We start from the raw sequence: 14105 nt of genomic DNA, 5'->3' as shown, positions 1-14105 counted from the left end.
GAGCTAACTTGGACAGATACTGTACTGACTATATAGAAGCCAAAGACACACCCTGTACATTAAGTTGTGTGTGTGTGTGTGTGTGTGTGTGTGTGTGCGCGCACACATGCGCAATAGAAGCTAAAACAATCTGTAACAGCAACAAAAGTACAAACTAAAGGCAGAGATTGTTGTATAGAAAGGGATTGTAGTCAAAAGAAGATGGTCTCCCGGCCAACACATGCAATGAGCCCATTCACCTTGCCATTGGTGAATATGCAGCTTAGTTTTCTCCTCTGTCACTGAGTGGATGGAGAACACCTCTGTTTTCTTCCTTTCCTTGAAAGGTTAAAAACTGCACAATATCACAGACACACAAAAATTTAGTGAAATACAATCTATTTGAATATTCCTGTAGTCCAGGTCGACTCAAAATCCCACAGCACCCCGCTCTCAGCCAACGCTACCCTGAGTGGAGGGTGAAGCTTCCGTAGTGTTGTATTATGTTTTCTGAGATGTGAAGAAATGTTTGTCCTCCCCACGTAGAGTCCAAGTTAGACTAAAGCAGTGGCTCTCAACCTTCCTAATGCTGGGGCCCTTTAATATAGTTCCTTGTGTTGTGGTGATTGCTAACCACAAAATTAGTTTATAACTGTAATTTTGCCATTGTTATGAATCATAATTCAAATATTTGATGTGCTGGGCCCAAATCAGCTATGGCTCACAGGCTGAGAGCTGGTAGAGCAAAGAAACAGCTCCATTCATGTCCAGCATGATGAACCAGTTAGTGAGACCTATAGGGGCCTGGGTGAGGAATTACTTATAAGCATATGGATGACCCCAAACCCGTCATTGAGAAATTCTGCCAGAGCATGGATGAAGAAGATCTCTTGAATGGTGTTAGTGGAGCCTGCTCCTGTCCACTTAGCTTTCCATCTTTTGTATACTCCATGACCTCCAGAGCCATGTGCAGCTAGGGCTGGGTTGTATGCAGCTGCTGAAGACACTGGCATAGGAGGGACTGGACAACTGGAATCTTAGGTAAAGAGACTTCCACAAGGGAAAGCTAACTATGGGTTTAGTCTTGTGAGGCTCTGTGAATGTAGGCAAACATAGCTGTATTGACTGTAAGGGAACAATGGCTTGTCATGGCTGGAGAGCTGAGTTCCACAGCTCATGGATTCTCCAGAACCTCTTTGTTGATTGCCTTCTGCAGGAACGTCTTCATGAGGGGACCTTGGTGTCAGGGTTATCACTGCTTGTCCTTTGTAGTGTTACAGAATTGCTTAATGGGAAATGCAGTGTGCTTCTCTTTCTTTACACACATTGAGAAAAGAAACCACAACAATAATGAAATTAGAACACCATGAAACACATTGCAGAAGAGCCAGGAAACTCATCGCAATGGAGCCTGCTGGGTTCTGCTGCAAGTCCAAGGGTGAACAGGAAATCACTTTTTTTTTTCTTTTTGGTAGAAAGTAGCTTGGTGAGTGGAGGGCTCTTGTTATTCCTGGGAAGGTGGTGAGTGCAGTACAGGCTGGGAGAGCCTTCATGTTCCAGAAGACTGTAGATGAAAATAGATGACACAAGATTTGGATTCTAACATCATGTTTGGCTTTAAGTGAGAAAAATAGGTCCTCTAAGCATCATATCTTGCTTTTAAAACAATAACTACATGCCTGGGGGAGAGCAGTTAGTAAAGTGCTTGCTGAGAGTTTGATCCCCCAAACCCCAAATCCAGGTGGAGGCACAGAGCTGGGGAATCAAGGAAGGTAGCAGCTTGGCCAATGAGCGCTGGCTGAGCGGCAGATGCTCCCAGCCACCTAGCGTCTCCAGCCCCAAGACTATTTTTTATTTATAATTTAAATTCATTCTCTGAGAATACAGTTTTTCATACAATATATTCTTACTATGGTTTCCCTTCACCAAACTCCTCCAGACTCTCTTCCCCCACTTTTGCACCCCCAAACCTTCTCTCTCTCTCATATTAAAAAAAATCCAGGTATTTAAAAAAATAATAAAATAAAATATGATAAAATAAAAACAAACAAACCAGAGTAGGACTAAACAAACAAACATGCTAATAAAATAAGCTTGAAAAAAGCACAAGAAACACATACAGAGGCAGAAACACACATCTTTTTTTTTTTTTCAATTTTTATTAGGTATTTACTGCATTTACATTTCAAATGCTATCCCCAAAGTCCCCTATACCCCCCCCATCTTTGAACTAACAAAAAATCCTATAAAAAATAGAACATTGGAAACCACAATATAGAAGCAAAAGAAAAGGTTAAAAGAAAAGCAAGCCCAAAAGAGCAATATGACAAAAAAAATCCTCAAAAAATATGTCACTGAGTTTATTTTGGTTTAGGGATCAGAGTAATTATGGCCTCTTACAAAGAACTAGGCAGTGGTTTTCTGTTTCTATTTTGCAGAATCATTTAAGAGGTATCAGCTTTAAATTCTCTTTAAATTCTTTAAATTCTTCTCTTTTCTGGTAGAATTCTGGGCTGAATCTATCTTCTGTTCCTTTTTTTTTTTTTTTGGTTTGTAGACAGTTAATTACTGCTTCTATTTTACTAAGGATTATTTGTCTGTTTAAATTGCTTATCTTGGTTTAAATTTGGTGGGTGGAATAGATCAAGAAATTTATCCACTTATTTTAGTCTTCCTATTTGGTTGTGTACTGATTTTCAAAGCATGTCCTTATGATCTATGGGTTTCCTTGGTGTCTGTTGGTATGTCCCCCCTTTTATTTCTAATTTGTTAATTTGGATGTTCTATCTCTACTTTTTAGTTAATTTGGTTAAGGGTTTGTCAATCTTATTGGTTTTCTCAAAGAACCAGTTCTTCGTTTCATTGATTCTTTTTATTGTATTTTGTTTGTTTGTTTCTATTTTATTGATTTTAGCTCCACATTTAATTATTTCTTGCCATCGACTCCTTTGGGGACGATTACTCTTTCTACCCATCCATCTATCCTTCTTTCTTTCTGTTCTGGATCTTTCATTGCTGTTAAGTTACTAGTATGAGCTCTTTCCATCTCCTGTGTGTGTGTGTGTGTGTGTGTGTGTAAATACTTTCTGTATGAACTTTCCTCTTAGAGCTGCTTTCATTGTGTCCCATGGGCTTAGGTATGTGATATTTTCAATTTCATTCAATTCTAAAAAGTTTTAAATTTCTTTTTTAATTTCTGTCTTGATTTATTTTTCATTCAGTAGAGAGTTTTTCAGTTTCCTTGAGTTTGTAAGATTTCTGTTGTTGTTGATATCCAACTTTAATCTGTGGTAGTCTGATACAATGCAGGGAGTTATTTCAATTTCCTTGTATTGGTACAGACTTGCTTTGTGTTCAAATATGTGGTCAGTTTTGGAGAAAGTTACATGAGCTGCTGAGAAGAAAGTATATTCTTTTGTGAATATCTTTTAGTTCCATTTGGTTCATAACATCAGCTACACCAGTATTTTCCTGTTGAGTTTTTGTATGAATAACCTGTCTATTAGTGAGATTCCAGTATTGAAGTCCTCCACTATCAGTGTGTGAGGGTCAGTTTGTGATTTAATATATACTAGAGTTTCCTTTGTGAACTTGGGTGGCCTTATGCTTGGTGCATAAATGTTAAGAATTAAAATGTCCTCTTGGTAGAATTTTTCTTTGATGAGTATGTAATATCTTTCCCTATATCTTCTGATTAACTTTGATTTGAAGTCAATTTTGTCAACTATTAAAACGGCTACACCAGCTTGATTCTTAGGTCCATTTGCTAGGATGTCTTTTTACATCCTTTTACCATGAGATGATGTCTATCCTTGATATTAAGGTGTGTTTCTTGGAGGTAGCAGGAGGATAGAATTGTTTGAATCCAGTATGGTAGTCTGTGTCTTTTTATTGAGGAATTGAGGCCATTGATATTGAGAGTTATCAAAGAGCAGTATTTATTGATTGCTTTTATTTTCTTATAACAGTGTGGGTTTCCCCCTCATTTGACTTGCTTGTGTTGGATAACTTATTTCTTTTGCTTTCTAGAATGTGGTTAACCTGATTGGATTTAAGATTTTTTTTTTTTATTATCTCTTGTAGAGTTGGATTAAATTTTGTTTTAATTTGGAGAGTTTTCCTTTCTTTATTGTGATTCAATGTTTTGCTGGATATAGTAATCTGGGGTGGCATCTGTGGTCTTAGAGTTTTTAGAACATCTGTCCAGACCTTCTGGTTTTTAGAGTTTTTAGAACATCTGTCCAGACCTTCTGGTTTTTAGAGTTTTTAGAACATCTGTCCAGACCTTCTGGTTTTTAGAGTTTCCATTAAGAAGTCAGGTGTAACTCTAATAGTTCTAATATATGTTATTTGATCTTCCTCACTCAAACTTTTAATACTCTTTCTTTGCTCTATACATTTAGTGTTTTGATTCTTATGTGGTCATGGGACTTTCTTTCTGATCCAGTGTGTTCTATAAGCTTCTTGTACTTTGGTTGTTATCTCTTACTTTAGGCTATGGAAATTTTCTTCTGTGATTTTGTTGAAAATATTTTCTGTGCCTTTGACCTGGGTTTCTTCTCCTTCTTTTATTCCCATTATCATAGATTTGGTATTTTCATAGTGTCTCAGATCTCCTAGATATTTTGTGCCTGGCTTTTTTATTGTATTTAACCTATTTATCCATTTTTCTACATTGTCTTTATTACCCAAGAGTCTCTCTTTCTCGTCTTATACTCTGTTGCTGAGGCTCACCTCTGAGGTTTTTGCTTGTTTTTTAAATCTTTCATTTCCAGTTTTATATCTGTTTTAGTTTTTCTTAAGTGATCTATTTCTACTTTCTGTCATTAATTGTTTCTGTTTTCATTCCACTATTTGTTTGTGTTTTCACAGACTTCACTAAGGGATTTATTCACATATATTTTAAGGTTCTTGGACATATATTAGCTATTGTCTTGTGCTTTGACTGTATTGTAGTTCTCAGAGCCATCTGTAGTAGGTTCCTATGCTCTGGTGAGGACATCTTGTCCTGGTGTTGATGATTGTGCATTTGGGTCTAGGATGATTGTGATTGTAGGTATTGATTTATGGTCTTGTTCCTGATAGAAATAAAAAGTGGGAGACAATCTTGAGAATAAATGCATTTCCTACTTTATTGATTAAATTTAACACTGTAAGCCAGAAAAAAAGTGAGCCAAAATTGAGCAGATCTGAAGGTTTAAATCAAGTCTGGTTTTCTGGTGAAGGAAGCAATAAACCCTGAGAGAATCACAAATTAGGGTCAAATAGAACACTTCTTTGCCCAGGAAACTGTCCTCCTCAAACTCTAAGGCTTATTGTTGTATCTTGTTTGTGGTGTTTTTTTCTCTTTTCTTTTTCTTTTTTTTTCCTCTTTAATAGGTTAGACTCAAAGTCATTTGAACCAGTAACAAGTGGGTTCTTATTTCTAAGGCTTTGGATAGATTACTATACAGTAAGTAGATAGAGAACTAAAGTTTAAGATGTTTTGCCCAGCATGCTGAAGATAGCCTTTAGCATTTCCCCAGCCTCTTTTTATCCACACCCAATATCTGAAGAATCTACTCATGTTAAACAGTGGAAATGTTCTGCTAAGTTTCTCTCTTTGTTCTCAAGCGAGAGGAAATTCAAATATGTCTTTATGAATTAATTTTTGTTTTGTTTGACTTGCTCAGATCTGTTGAGAAAACAACCACTGTCAGCATAGAGCCTTCTTCATGCTGGCTTCAGAAGCTGCGTCTCTCCAGACCTGCTCACAGGGAACAAAGAGAGTGCCAGGTTCTCTTCCCATTTGATACATTCTCAGAATATCAGCCCAACAGAAAGAAGTTTAACTGATAATCTTCCAACTTCTGTGTGAGAAAATTTATTCAGAGTTTCACTAAGTGAAGAATAAAGCCCGATTGCATGAGTTTACTAATTCAGCGAATGCTTGGTGGGACCAAGAGAAAATGAACTTTTTATCTGTAGGATGTCTTGAGCAGAATTGCCACAGACAGACCTCTTTTTTGGGTCTCCTATCTGCTCGGAATGGGTTTCTGGTTGCAGGTGTGCGAAGGAGTGTGCGAGAGTGGGGTGACAAATAGAGTGTGTTGAATCTGAATTTAATGTCCAAATGAAAACCGGACTATTTTATACAGAAGAAAAAACAAGAAATGTCAGGCGGACACATCTGCTGAGTTATAGTGACACAAAACAAAAGGAATGCATACATCAAAAGATGGCAGGGGACCAGGCCACGTTTACCACTTAGAATGGAGCCAGGTGTAATGCTAGGCTATTGTTAAACCCACTACCAGGGGTTCTTAGTAAATACCTGATTATGCAGTTTCTTTGGGCCTAGTGAAGAAACCTGTCCCTGGTTAACCCACCTATTTGCTAGGCCATTTCCCTTGTTTGGGTGAGACTCAGCTATTGGCCTCAGTAATCTACACAGACTAGCCCTGAGCTATTCTAGCTCTGTTCTTTGTAATGCCTAATTAGTTTCACTGTCTCTACTAGAAGTAAATTTTAATGTTACATTCTCACTGAATTCCAAGCTCATTGGCTTCAAAGATTTTCTAGGACACTGGTGGAGGCTTACCTATTTCAAAAATCAATCTTTAAAGGCACTTATAACAAAACAATACTGAAAGAGAGCATACACCAGACTAACGGGGGACAGGGTTTGAATATACAGGCTATGAGAATGCCAAGGTTCCAGGAGGCATTGTTTCCTTGAAACTCTTTGCCTCGTGACTGCCTCCAGGCCTTTTGACCGACAGGCAGACTTCACTGGAGTGGGTGTAGTACACAATGTCAGATCTATATTTCTTATATATGAGATTAGTGTGCACAAAACTCAATTTCATATTATGTAAGGGTAGTTAAATACATTGGGCAATTTGTGGATAGCTAGGGGGAACATTTCTTCCCTACTCTATCTAGTCCCTTAACTGTTAGGGACTTGCCTTAAGTATAACATACTTACTTATCTTACCCAGGCTCTCAGCCTCCTTCTGGGAGGTGAAATGGTTTATTTGATTGGTGCTTATAGGGATGAAGAATGCAGTTTACTGGGCTTCTCAACTGGGCTCCAGAGGACCAAACAAAACGGAGTGTTAATGGTTGGATTAAGAATTGTCTTTAGTGTTTAGTTTTAAGACATGTTTTAGTTTTCCAAGTTTGCAAAGCATTAATGAGACTCAAAATAAGTGAGAGATTTTTGTCATATTTAAAACCTCACTGTTAGAAGATTCAGGTACTTTAACTGGTTTGTGGTTACCCAGCTGATATATAGTAGGAGTAAGAACTTGATGCTAAAGAATTGGGCTCAATTATTTTACTTTTTCATTTTATTTTAAATATATAGCTGTTGGCTTGCATGAATATGTCTAGGCACCATGTTTGTGTAGTGCTCTCAGAGGCCAGAGAGTGCATCAGACTTCCCTGGGTCTGGAGTTACAGAGAGTTGTGGACTGCCATGTGGGTACTGAGAATCAAACCTGGGTCCTCTGAAAGAGCAGCCAGTGCTCTTAACCACTGGGTCATCTCTCCCACTCTTGAGTCTTCCTGAGGCAGAGTTCAGGTTAAAAGACTTGTTTTGGTTTATTTGTGGAATTTATTGTTAATTGTATGTTTCTGTCAGCACATGAACAATACTGAAAGTGAGCAAGCTTACACTTTTATGATGTAATATCACCATACCAATTGAATGTGCGTTTCCTTTGACACTGACATTGAATGATGAGTTTAATGGTTCATTACACAGGAACCAAGTATTGGTTTTCATCACTTGGGTGATATTTTTTGCCTTCATGTCGTACTCAAATTGCCTCGACCCACGGAAGAAATAGAGGAATCCTAGAAGCAGTGAGGAATGGTTAGTTATCTTGCATAGTGCAAACTTCTCCCCTGAATCTTAATTTTATGAATATAGAATCAATACTATTGTAAAGAAAATAAAGATAATGTAGAATTGCAAAGATGTAGTTTGCTTTCATCCCACTCCATGGGAATCACTTAGGGAAATGCCAAGCACAAGGGTCAAAGCGTCTCTGAGTGTGGTAGGCAGGCCCTGGCTCTCAAGGTAGATATCAACAAGGCATCTCAGTGAGGGGAAAGAAGGGTTTCTGGGTCTGCCCTTGGACTCACCACCTTCATTTCTATAGATGTGCAACATGTCTATCCATTTCAGATTTGGGGGTTCTGTTTAGGTATTATGGAGATAATCTATGCGGCACTCAAATGTTTTTTAAAAAATTATCATTATTAGTGTGTGTGTGTACAAATGCATGCCATGCCATGGTGTGTGTGTTTTGGTTAGAGACAACTTTGTAGATCTGGCTTTTCTCCATCTTACTTTACATGAGAACCAGTGATTGAATTTGGGTCATCGGCAAGTACTGCTGGCACCTTTACCCAGTGAACCATCTCCCTGGTCTTCAAGTAATTGTTTTTAGATTATGAGTTATTTGGTGGCCCAGGCCACTGTGTTTGAAAATCTACTATCTGGACTTTGCTTGCCTAAAGTTCTGGGCTGAGGATGTAGCTCAGTGGCAGAACATTTGCCTACTATAAGAAGAGTTCTAATTCAACTCTCAGTACAGCTAAAAACTTCAAACTAAGTAAAACCCCAACCAAGCAACCAAGCAACCAGTCAAACAAACAAAAAGCCAATTGCTAAATAGTCTTTTAAAATCTCCTGGGTCTTATCATAATCCCACTGCCTCAGATACTTGAAGCACATAGTTTTTTCATAAATGAACTCCAAGCTATGTATCTTAAACAATATATGTATATATTGTAAATGTATGTAATATATACATATGTATGTATATGCTTTGAAATGTGTTTGGGGGATCATTATTCATCTTGTGTGTTTAGTTATCTTTCACTCACTAGGGGCTATTTTAGGAACTATTTTAGGTCAGTGGTGATTAAAATTAATTTTGGTACTTTCTATATAGATTTGAAATAGCATCTCAGAGTCAGTATAGCACTTCTTGGCTCAGTTTGAGAATGTCTACAGGGGTAATGTCTACCAACCAGTGCATGTACTTGAGAATGGTAACACTACACTAAAATAGAATGTTTGCCCTTTGTGCTGTCCTTTTTTATAGTCTTCCAAGCCCCCACACAACGGAGGCATTGTCACTCACCATTACGTTGGAAGACAGCATCCACACGGAGGCGAATTCCTGGGAAGCACTTCATTATCCTCTGTGGGAATCCTCTGTCCATTGCTTGTGCCATCTCATCATACCTATGTGCAAAGATTTCAAAGGATTCTTTCTACTTGATATCTGTTTAGTGAACTTAATCTTTCTGCTGCCCAGTTTAGAGTCAAACAGCATTATGGGAACTGCGCAGGCCTGGTAGAGAGAAACATCTAGTAGTACCAATGATAAAAACATGGTAGAGATCATGTTACTGCAGTGTGTGTGTTTGTATGCTCAGAAGCCACTGTACCAAACTTTGACATAGTTCTGGGAATTATTTTAGGTTCTCACAATTGTAAGGTACATGGTTTATTGACTCAGCCACCTCCCCAGCCTCTACTTACCATCTCCTAAAAACAATAAGAAAAATTACCAGTGGGCGAAGATGTAGCTTTTTTTGGATAAGGATCAACAGAATAACCAAGGAAAAAGGCCACAGCATCTCTCAGAGCAGTTCTTCCTGAAGAACTGTTAAATCACCTTGTAACTCTTCTAGATTCTGACTGGCTATGATTCTGCCATTGACAATTTGGTTAGTATTGATATCTTTAGTATGTTTTTATTGTTTTTATTTAAGTTGGACATTAATTATTGGACTCATTCAACCATCTTAGTTTAATAAGTGTCATACACTGGAGATTGCCGGCAACACAATCCACTGGGAGACTGTAGATTTGTTTTAGTTTTGTTTATGTTGGGGTAACATTGCCAGGGATGCCCCCCTCCCTAATCAAACAACAGAGTTACCTCCAGCACCAGATGCCAACAAAAAAGAAGGTTTTCCTTGTATCATGATCACAGACGGCTGCATCAATTTTCTTCACACGTCTTGGAAACCCGAGTGTGTGGATGGATTTTGGGTAATCGGGCAAGACAGAATATCCCCTGATCACCCAGAAATTCTCATCTAGACAGAGAAAGGATACCTTCAGATGTCTGTGTCCCTCGATCACCCAGAAATTCTCATCTAGACAGAGAAAGGATATCTTCAGATGTCTGTGTCCCCCGATCACCCAGAAATTCTCATCTAGACAGAGAAAGGATATCTTCAGATGTCTTCTGCTCTGCCTGACAGAGAGGAAGAGATGACTCAGGAAGTCTGAGAATAACGAGCCCAGTAATCTCATGCCTCTATTGTACTTTTTTCTTGTTCTATTTCTTTTTATTTGCTAAGTATAAAAATCCTATAAAAGTGAACATAGAAGAGATGGGTTGTTTGGAAAAAAAGGATGGACTTCTACAGTTTTAAGAAACTATTTACTTTTTGTGAGTGGGTGTTTTGTCTGCATGTGTGTCTGTATACCACGTATGTGACTGGTGTCCACGGAGGCCTGAAGAGAGCATTGAATTCCCTAGCACTATTGTCAGCCTTCCTGTGGGTGGCTGGGAATTGAACCCAGGTCTTCTGGAAGAGCAGCCAGTGCTGATGAGCTCTCAGCTTTTATAGTTTTTAATCACAAAAATTCCTTTTAGTGAGTTTGGGGTGATAGAAATCATCACAGCCACAGAGAGAAACCTATCTCACTGTCATTTATGAGGAGAACCTAAATTAGGGGAGAATCCCTTCACAAAACTCATGATTAAGATTGTATTTTGCAGAAATACCCATTACCCTTTTAGAAAAGAGGAGAAAGAGGAACCGTGACTGGCAAATTTACCTTTAAAAACAAGGAGCTCATCTCTGGGGCTTTCATAGGCAGCTTGAAGATCAGCTGGCAGAGATGGCCAGAAGGAATCAATAAACTCAAACTCAGCACCAGCAATATCAGAGTAGACCCTCCATAAGTGCCTGCATTAAACACAAAATACTTCATCGATGGTGTCCTGGTACCTGTGTCCATCAGCATGTTTCAGTCTTAGGTTTGTGGTTTGTGGTATGCGTGCATGTGTGCCTACATGTTCACATATGTGGGGCATACATGTAAATGCATGTGTGCTTATGTGTGGAGGCTACAGGTTGCCCTTGGGTGTTTTCTTTGATTGTTTTCTACATTGTTTCTTGAGGAAGAATCTCTTGCTGATGTACTGGTACATGTTCAGCAACTGGCTTCCAAGGTGAGTGGAGGAATGTTTACCCGGAGATCCTTTGAAAAGAAAATCTTTATAAGAAGTTGGAGTGTCAAGGGAATAGGTTTACCTGCCTTTAAAGAACATAACTTCCCTGCGGAAAGTAGTGATAGCATCAAAAGTCAAGGTGGGGTCGCAGGCATGGGCTTCAGGCTTTCCATTTGGCTTGGTGGGTACCTTAGGCGGACTTCCTTCAGTAAGAAAAGAAAGACTATCAGAAGGCACAGGAACTGTGTCCTCATCAGGGTCTTACCTAAGTTCATGTTTGCTTCACAATAATATTTCAGGAAGCAACCCTCTCAATTTCCTCTCTGCAAAACTTTCTGTTTAGTTACCATACATGCAGCTCCACAATGCTACTAACCATAGATGGACTGGATCCCGTCGACATCATCCTGAGAAAGCGGGTATTTGCTAGGATCCAGGGAGACGTAATTGGGGAACATCAAGGCTGTTTGATCATTGGAGTGCGAGAGCCCCAGAGAGTGACCAAATTCATGAGCAGCCACAAGAAACAAGTTGAACCCTTGATAAAGCAGAAAACATGACCATGAGTTGATGAAGAAATTTAGCCATGGAGGCAGATTGCTTGAGACTGCTTACTCAGAAATGAATAGCTGGCATGGCAGTACACCCTTTTATTTCCAGGATTGAAGAGGCAGAGGCAGGCAGAGCTCTTTGAATTCAAGACCAGTCTGGTTTACACATGTGTTCCAGGCCAGCCAAGTTTACATGGTTAGATCCTGTCTTAGAAACAAAACATATAGACAAACAAAAGAAATGGAATATTATTTTAAGAAATGGAGCCACCAATTTGAGAGATGCTTGACTGTATATGATAATCCTTATGTTCTTCTGTGGTTCTCCACCAACTGGACAATAAAGCCCTAACTTCTTCTCCTAGCTCTAAACAATCTAGCTCTTACCTTTTTTCAGCCATAGATAGCTTTGCACAGCCCTCTGGTCTTTCTTCCCAGCCTGGTGCTTTCTCTCATGTGCTCTGAGCCAGCCACGTCAAAACACTTTCATTTCTTATTTGTACTAAGTTCTTCCTATACCTGTCTTTAGACTTCCTTTCCTTTTATTTTTCTCTTTGAGACAGTGTCTCATGTATCTCTGGTTCGCCTCAAATCCACTGTATAGCTGAGGATGATCTTCACCTCTTGAGCCTTCAGCCTCGACCTCCCAGGTGGTGGAATTACAGGGGTGCACTACCAAACTCAGTTTATTCTGTCCTGGGGATTGTACTCATAGTCTTATGCACACCAGAAAAAACTCTTTCAACTGAGCTTCATCTCCAGCCCAGTGGATTCATTTCTCCTGCTCAGTCAGGGTATGTTCACTACAGCTCTCTTCTACTCCAAAGTGATATAATACAATGGATGAAGAGTGACAGGGACAGATGGCAACTCTTTGAACTGCTGGCCTGTGCAGAGCTTAGTTGAAGGCTATGTCGATCTTATTCCTTGGAAAACAGCCTTGGTTAACTTGGATTACAACTCTGGCCTCTTTAAGAATTCATCTCACAACACTCTTCAGTAGAGGGCTTGACATAATGCATGGAGGAAGAGCAATTAACACTAATTGGCTGAGGATAGTCAGATGGAGAAATCTTCCATTTCTGCTTCTGGATATGAAAGTGAAGCCTGTTGAAAAAAGCTTGCCAATCCTGAGTTTGGCAAGTGCTTGGGCTATTTCTTACAATTGATTAAGCACATATACGCTGGCTTTGGATCAAAATGGGAACCAAGGAAATAGTGGTTACTCTGCAGTAGAAGATACACAGAGAAGAGCTCACCCCACCTCTCAGCTTTCTGAGTGCAATGCTCCTCCTTCACCCCTGTCTGTGATGCTAACTCATGTGGCACTAGCCACAGCTCACCCTAGATTCCCACTGTTGCCTGAAGCTCAGCCAGCATTGACTGCTTCATCTGTCTCAATAGCACTTGGGAGAAAAAGAGCTTCCTGTGCTCTAGTGGATAGAGCCATCAGGGTGTGTCTGCAAAAACTAAAACTGACCAAGCAGAGTATTTGGCCTCATGGAGTCAGGAATCATTTGCAACCTTGTGTGCTGCCCATCAGGAAGGCCATGACCTTTACTTCCCTGGATCAGGAAGGCCGTGACCTATACTGTCCTGGGATCATGGGGGCCAGATCTCCAACCTGAATTGTTGAGGGACAAAGCATAGTGAGAGGTGGAAGGTTACTGAGCCTCCTCCTTTGCTTAATAAACACAGAATTACTGTAGTGAAGTTTGGGTGTTTTGTTTAAAAAGTAACAGTACACCGAAGCTGGGGAGATTGGTTAGCATTTATGGGTACCAGCTGCTGTTCCAGAGGATGTGAGTTAAGTTCCCAGGATTCACAAACTCTTATTCCAGGGGATCTGATGTTCTCATCTGGCCTCTGAAATCATCAAGCATACATGTGGTATGCAGGCATACATGCAAGCAAAATACCCATCCATATATAAACCCAAATAGAACATGTTCAGTGCTGTTCAGGCCAACTTAGTTGCCTTAAAGGACAAGATCAAGTATAAGAACTAGGGTCTAATAATTTGCGGATGAGGTGAGATGGTTAGTAGAGAAAGTCTATGCTTTCAAATCAAGCTTTATGGGCCATAAACCCACAAAGTATTCCTTAATCCCAGGCTTAACACCACCAGCCTTTTAAAGCCTTCTTTCAGTCTTTAAGCTACAGGTAACTATAGCCATTGATTCAGTGCGGCCTTGTGCTGAGTGTGGGGTTACAGCGTCACACAGAATTGCAGATAGCCATTGATTCAGTGTGCGGCCTTGTGCTGAGTGTGGGGTTACAGCGTCACACAGAACTGCAGATAGCCATTGATTCAGTGTGCGGC

At 39.7% G+C, this 14105-nt stretch overlaps 1 protein-coding gene across 2 annotated transcripts in view; it reads right to left on the bottom strand.

Moving 5' to 3' along the window:
- Positions 1 to 7090: 7090 nt before the first annotated feature.
- Mmp27 (matrix metallopeptidase 27) overlaps positions 7091 to 14105 on the bottom strand; it is a 10582-nt gene continuing 3567 nt past the window's right edge. The window contains exons 5-10 of one of the 2 annotated variants that reach the window (XM_021206260.1): positions 11608 to 11769; positions 11314 to 11434; positions 10835 to 10965; positions 9924 to 10083; positions 9117 to 9220; positions 7091 to 7818 (exon numbers count right to left, since the gene is read on the bottom strand). In XM_021206260.1, the coding sequence (XP_021061919.1) occupies positions 7583 to 7818; positions 9117 to 9220; positions 9924 to 10083; positions 10835 to 10965; positions 11314 to 11434; positions 11608 to 11769 (914 nt within the window). In that variant the 3' untranslated portion in view covers positions 7091 to 7582. The remainder of the gene's footprint in view (positions 7819 to 9116; positions 9221 to 9923; positions 10084 to 10834; positions 10966 to 11313; positions 11435 to 11607; positions 11770 to 14105) is intronic. The other variant, XM_021206261.1, reaches the window with a different exon arrangement.

This window comes from Mus pahari, chromosome 10 (genome assembly GCF_900095145.1).
Source record: "Mus pahari chromosome 10, PAHARI_EIJ_v1.1, whole genome shotgun sequence".
Taxonomy (NCBI): domain Eukaryota; kingdom Metazoa; phylum Chordata; class Mammalia; order Rodentia; family Muridae; genus Mus; species Mus pahari.
Note: the sequence above shows the minus strand (reverse complement) of the source record. Positions and strands in the feature narration are given on the sequence as shown.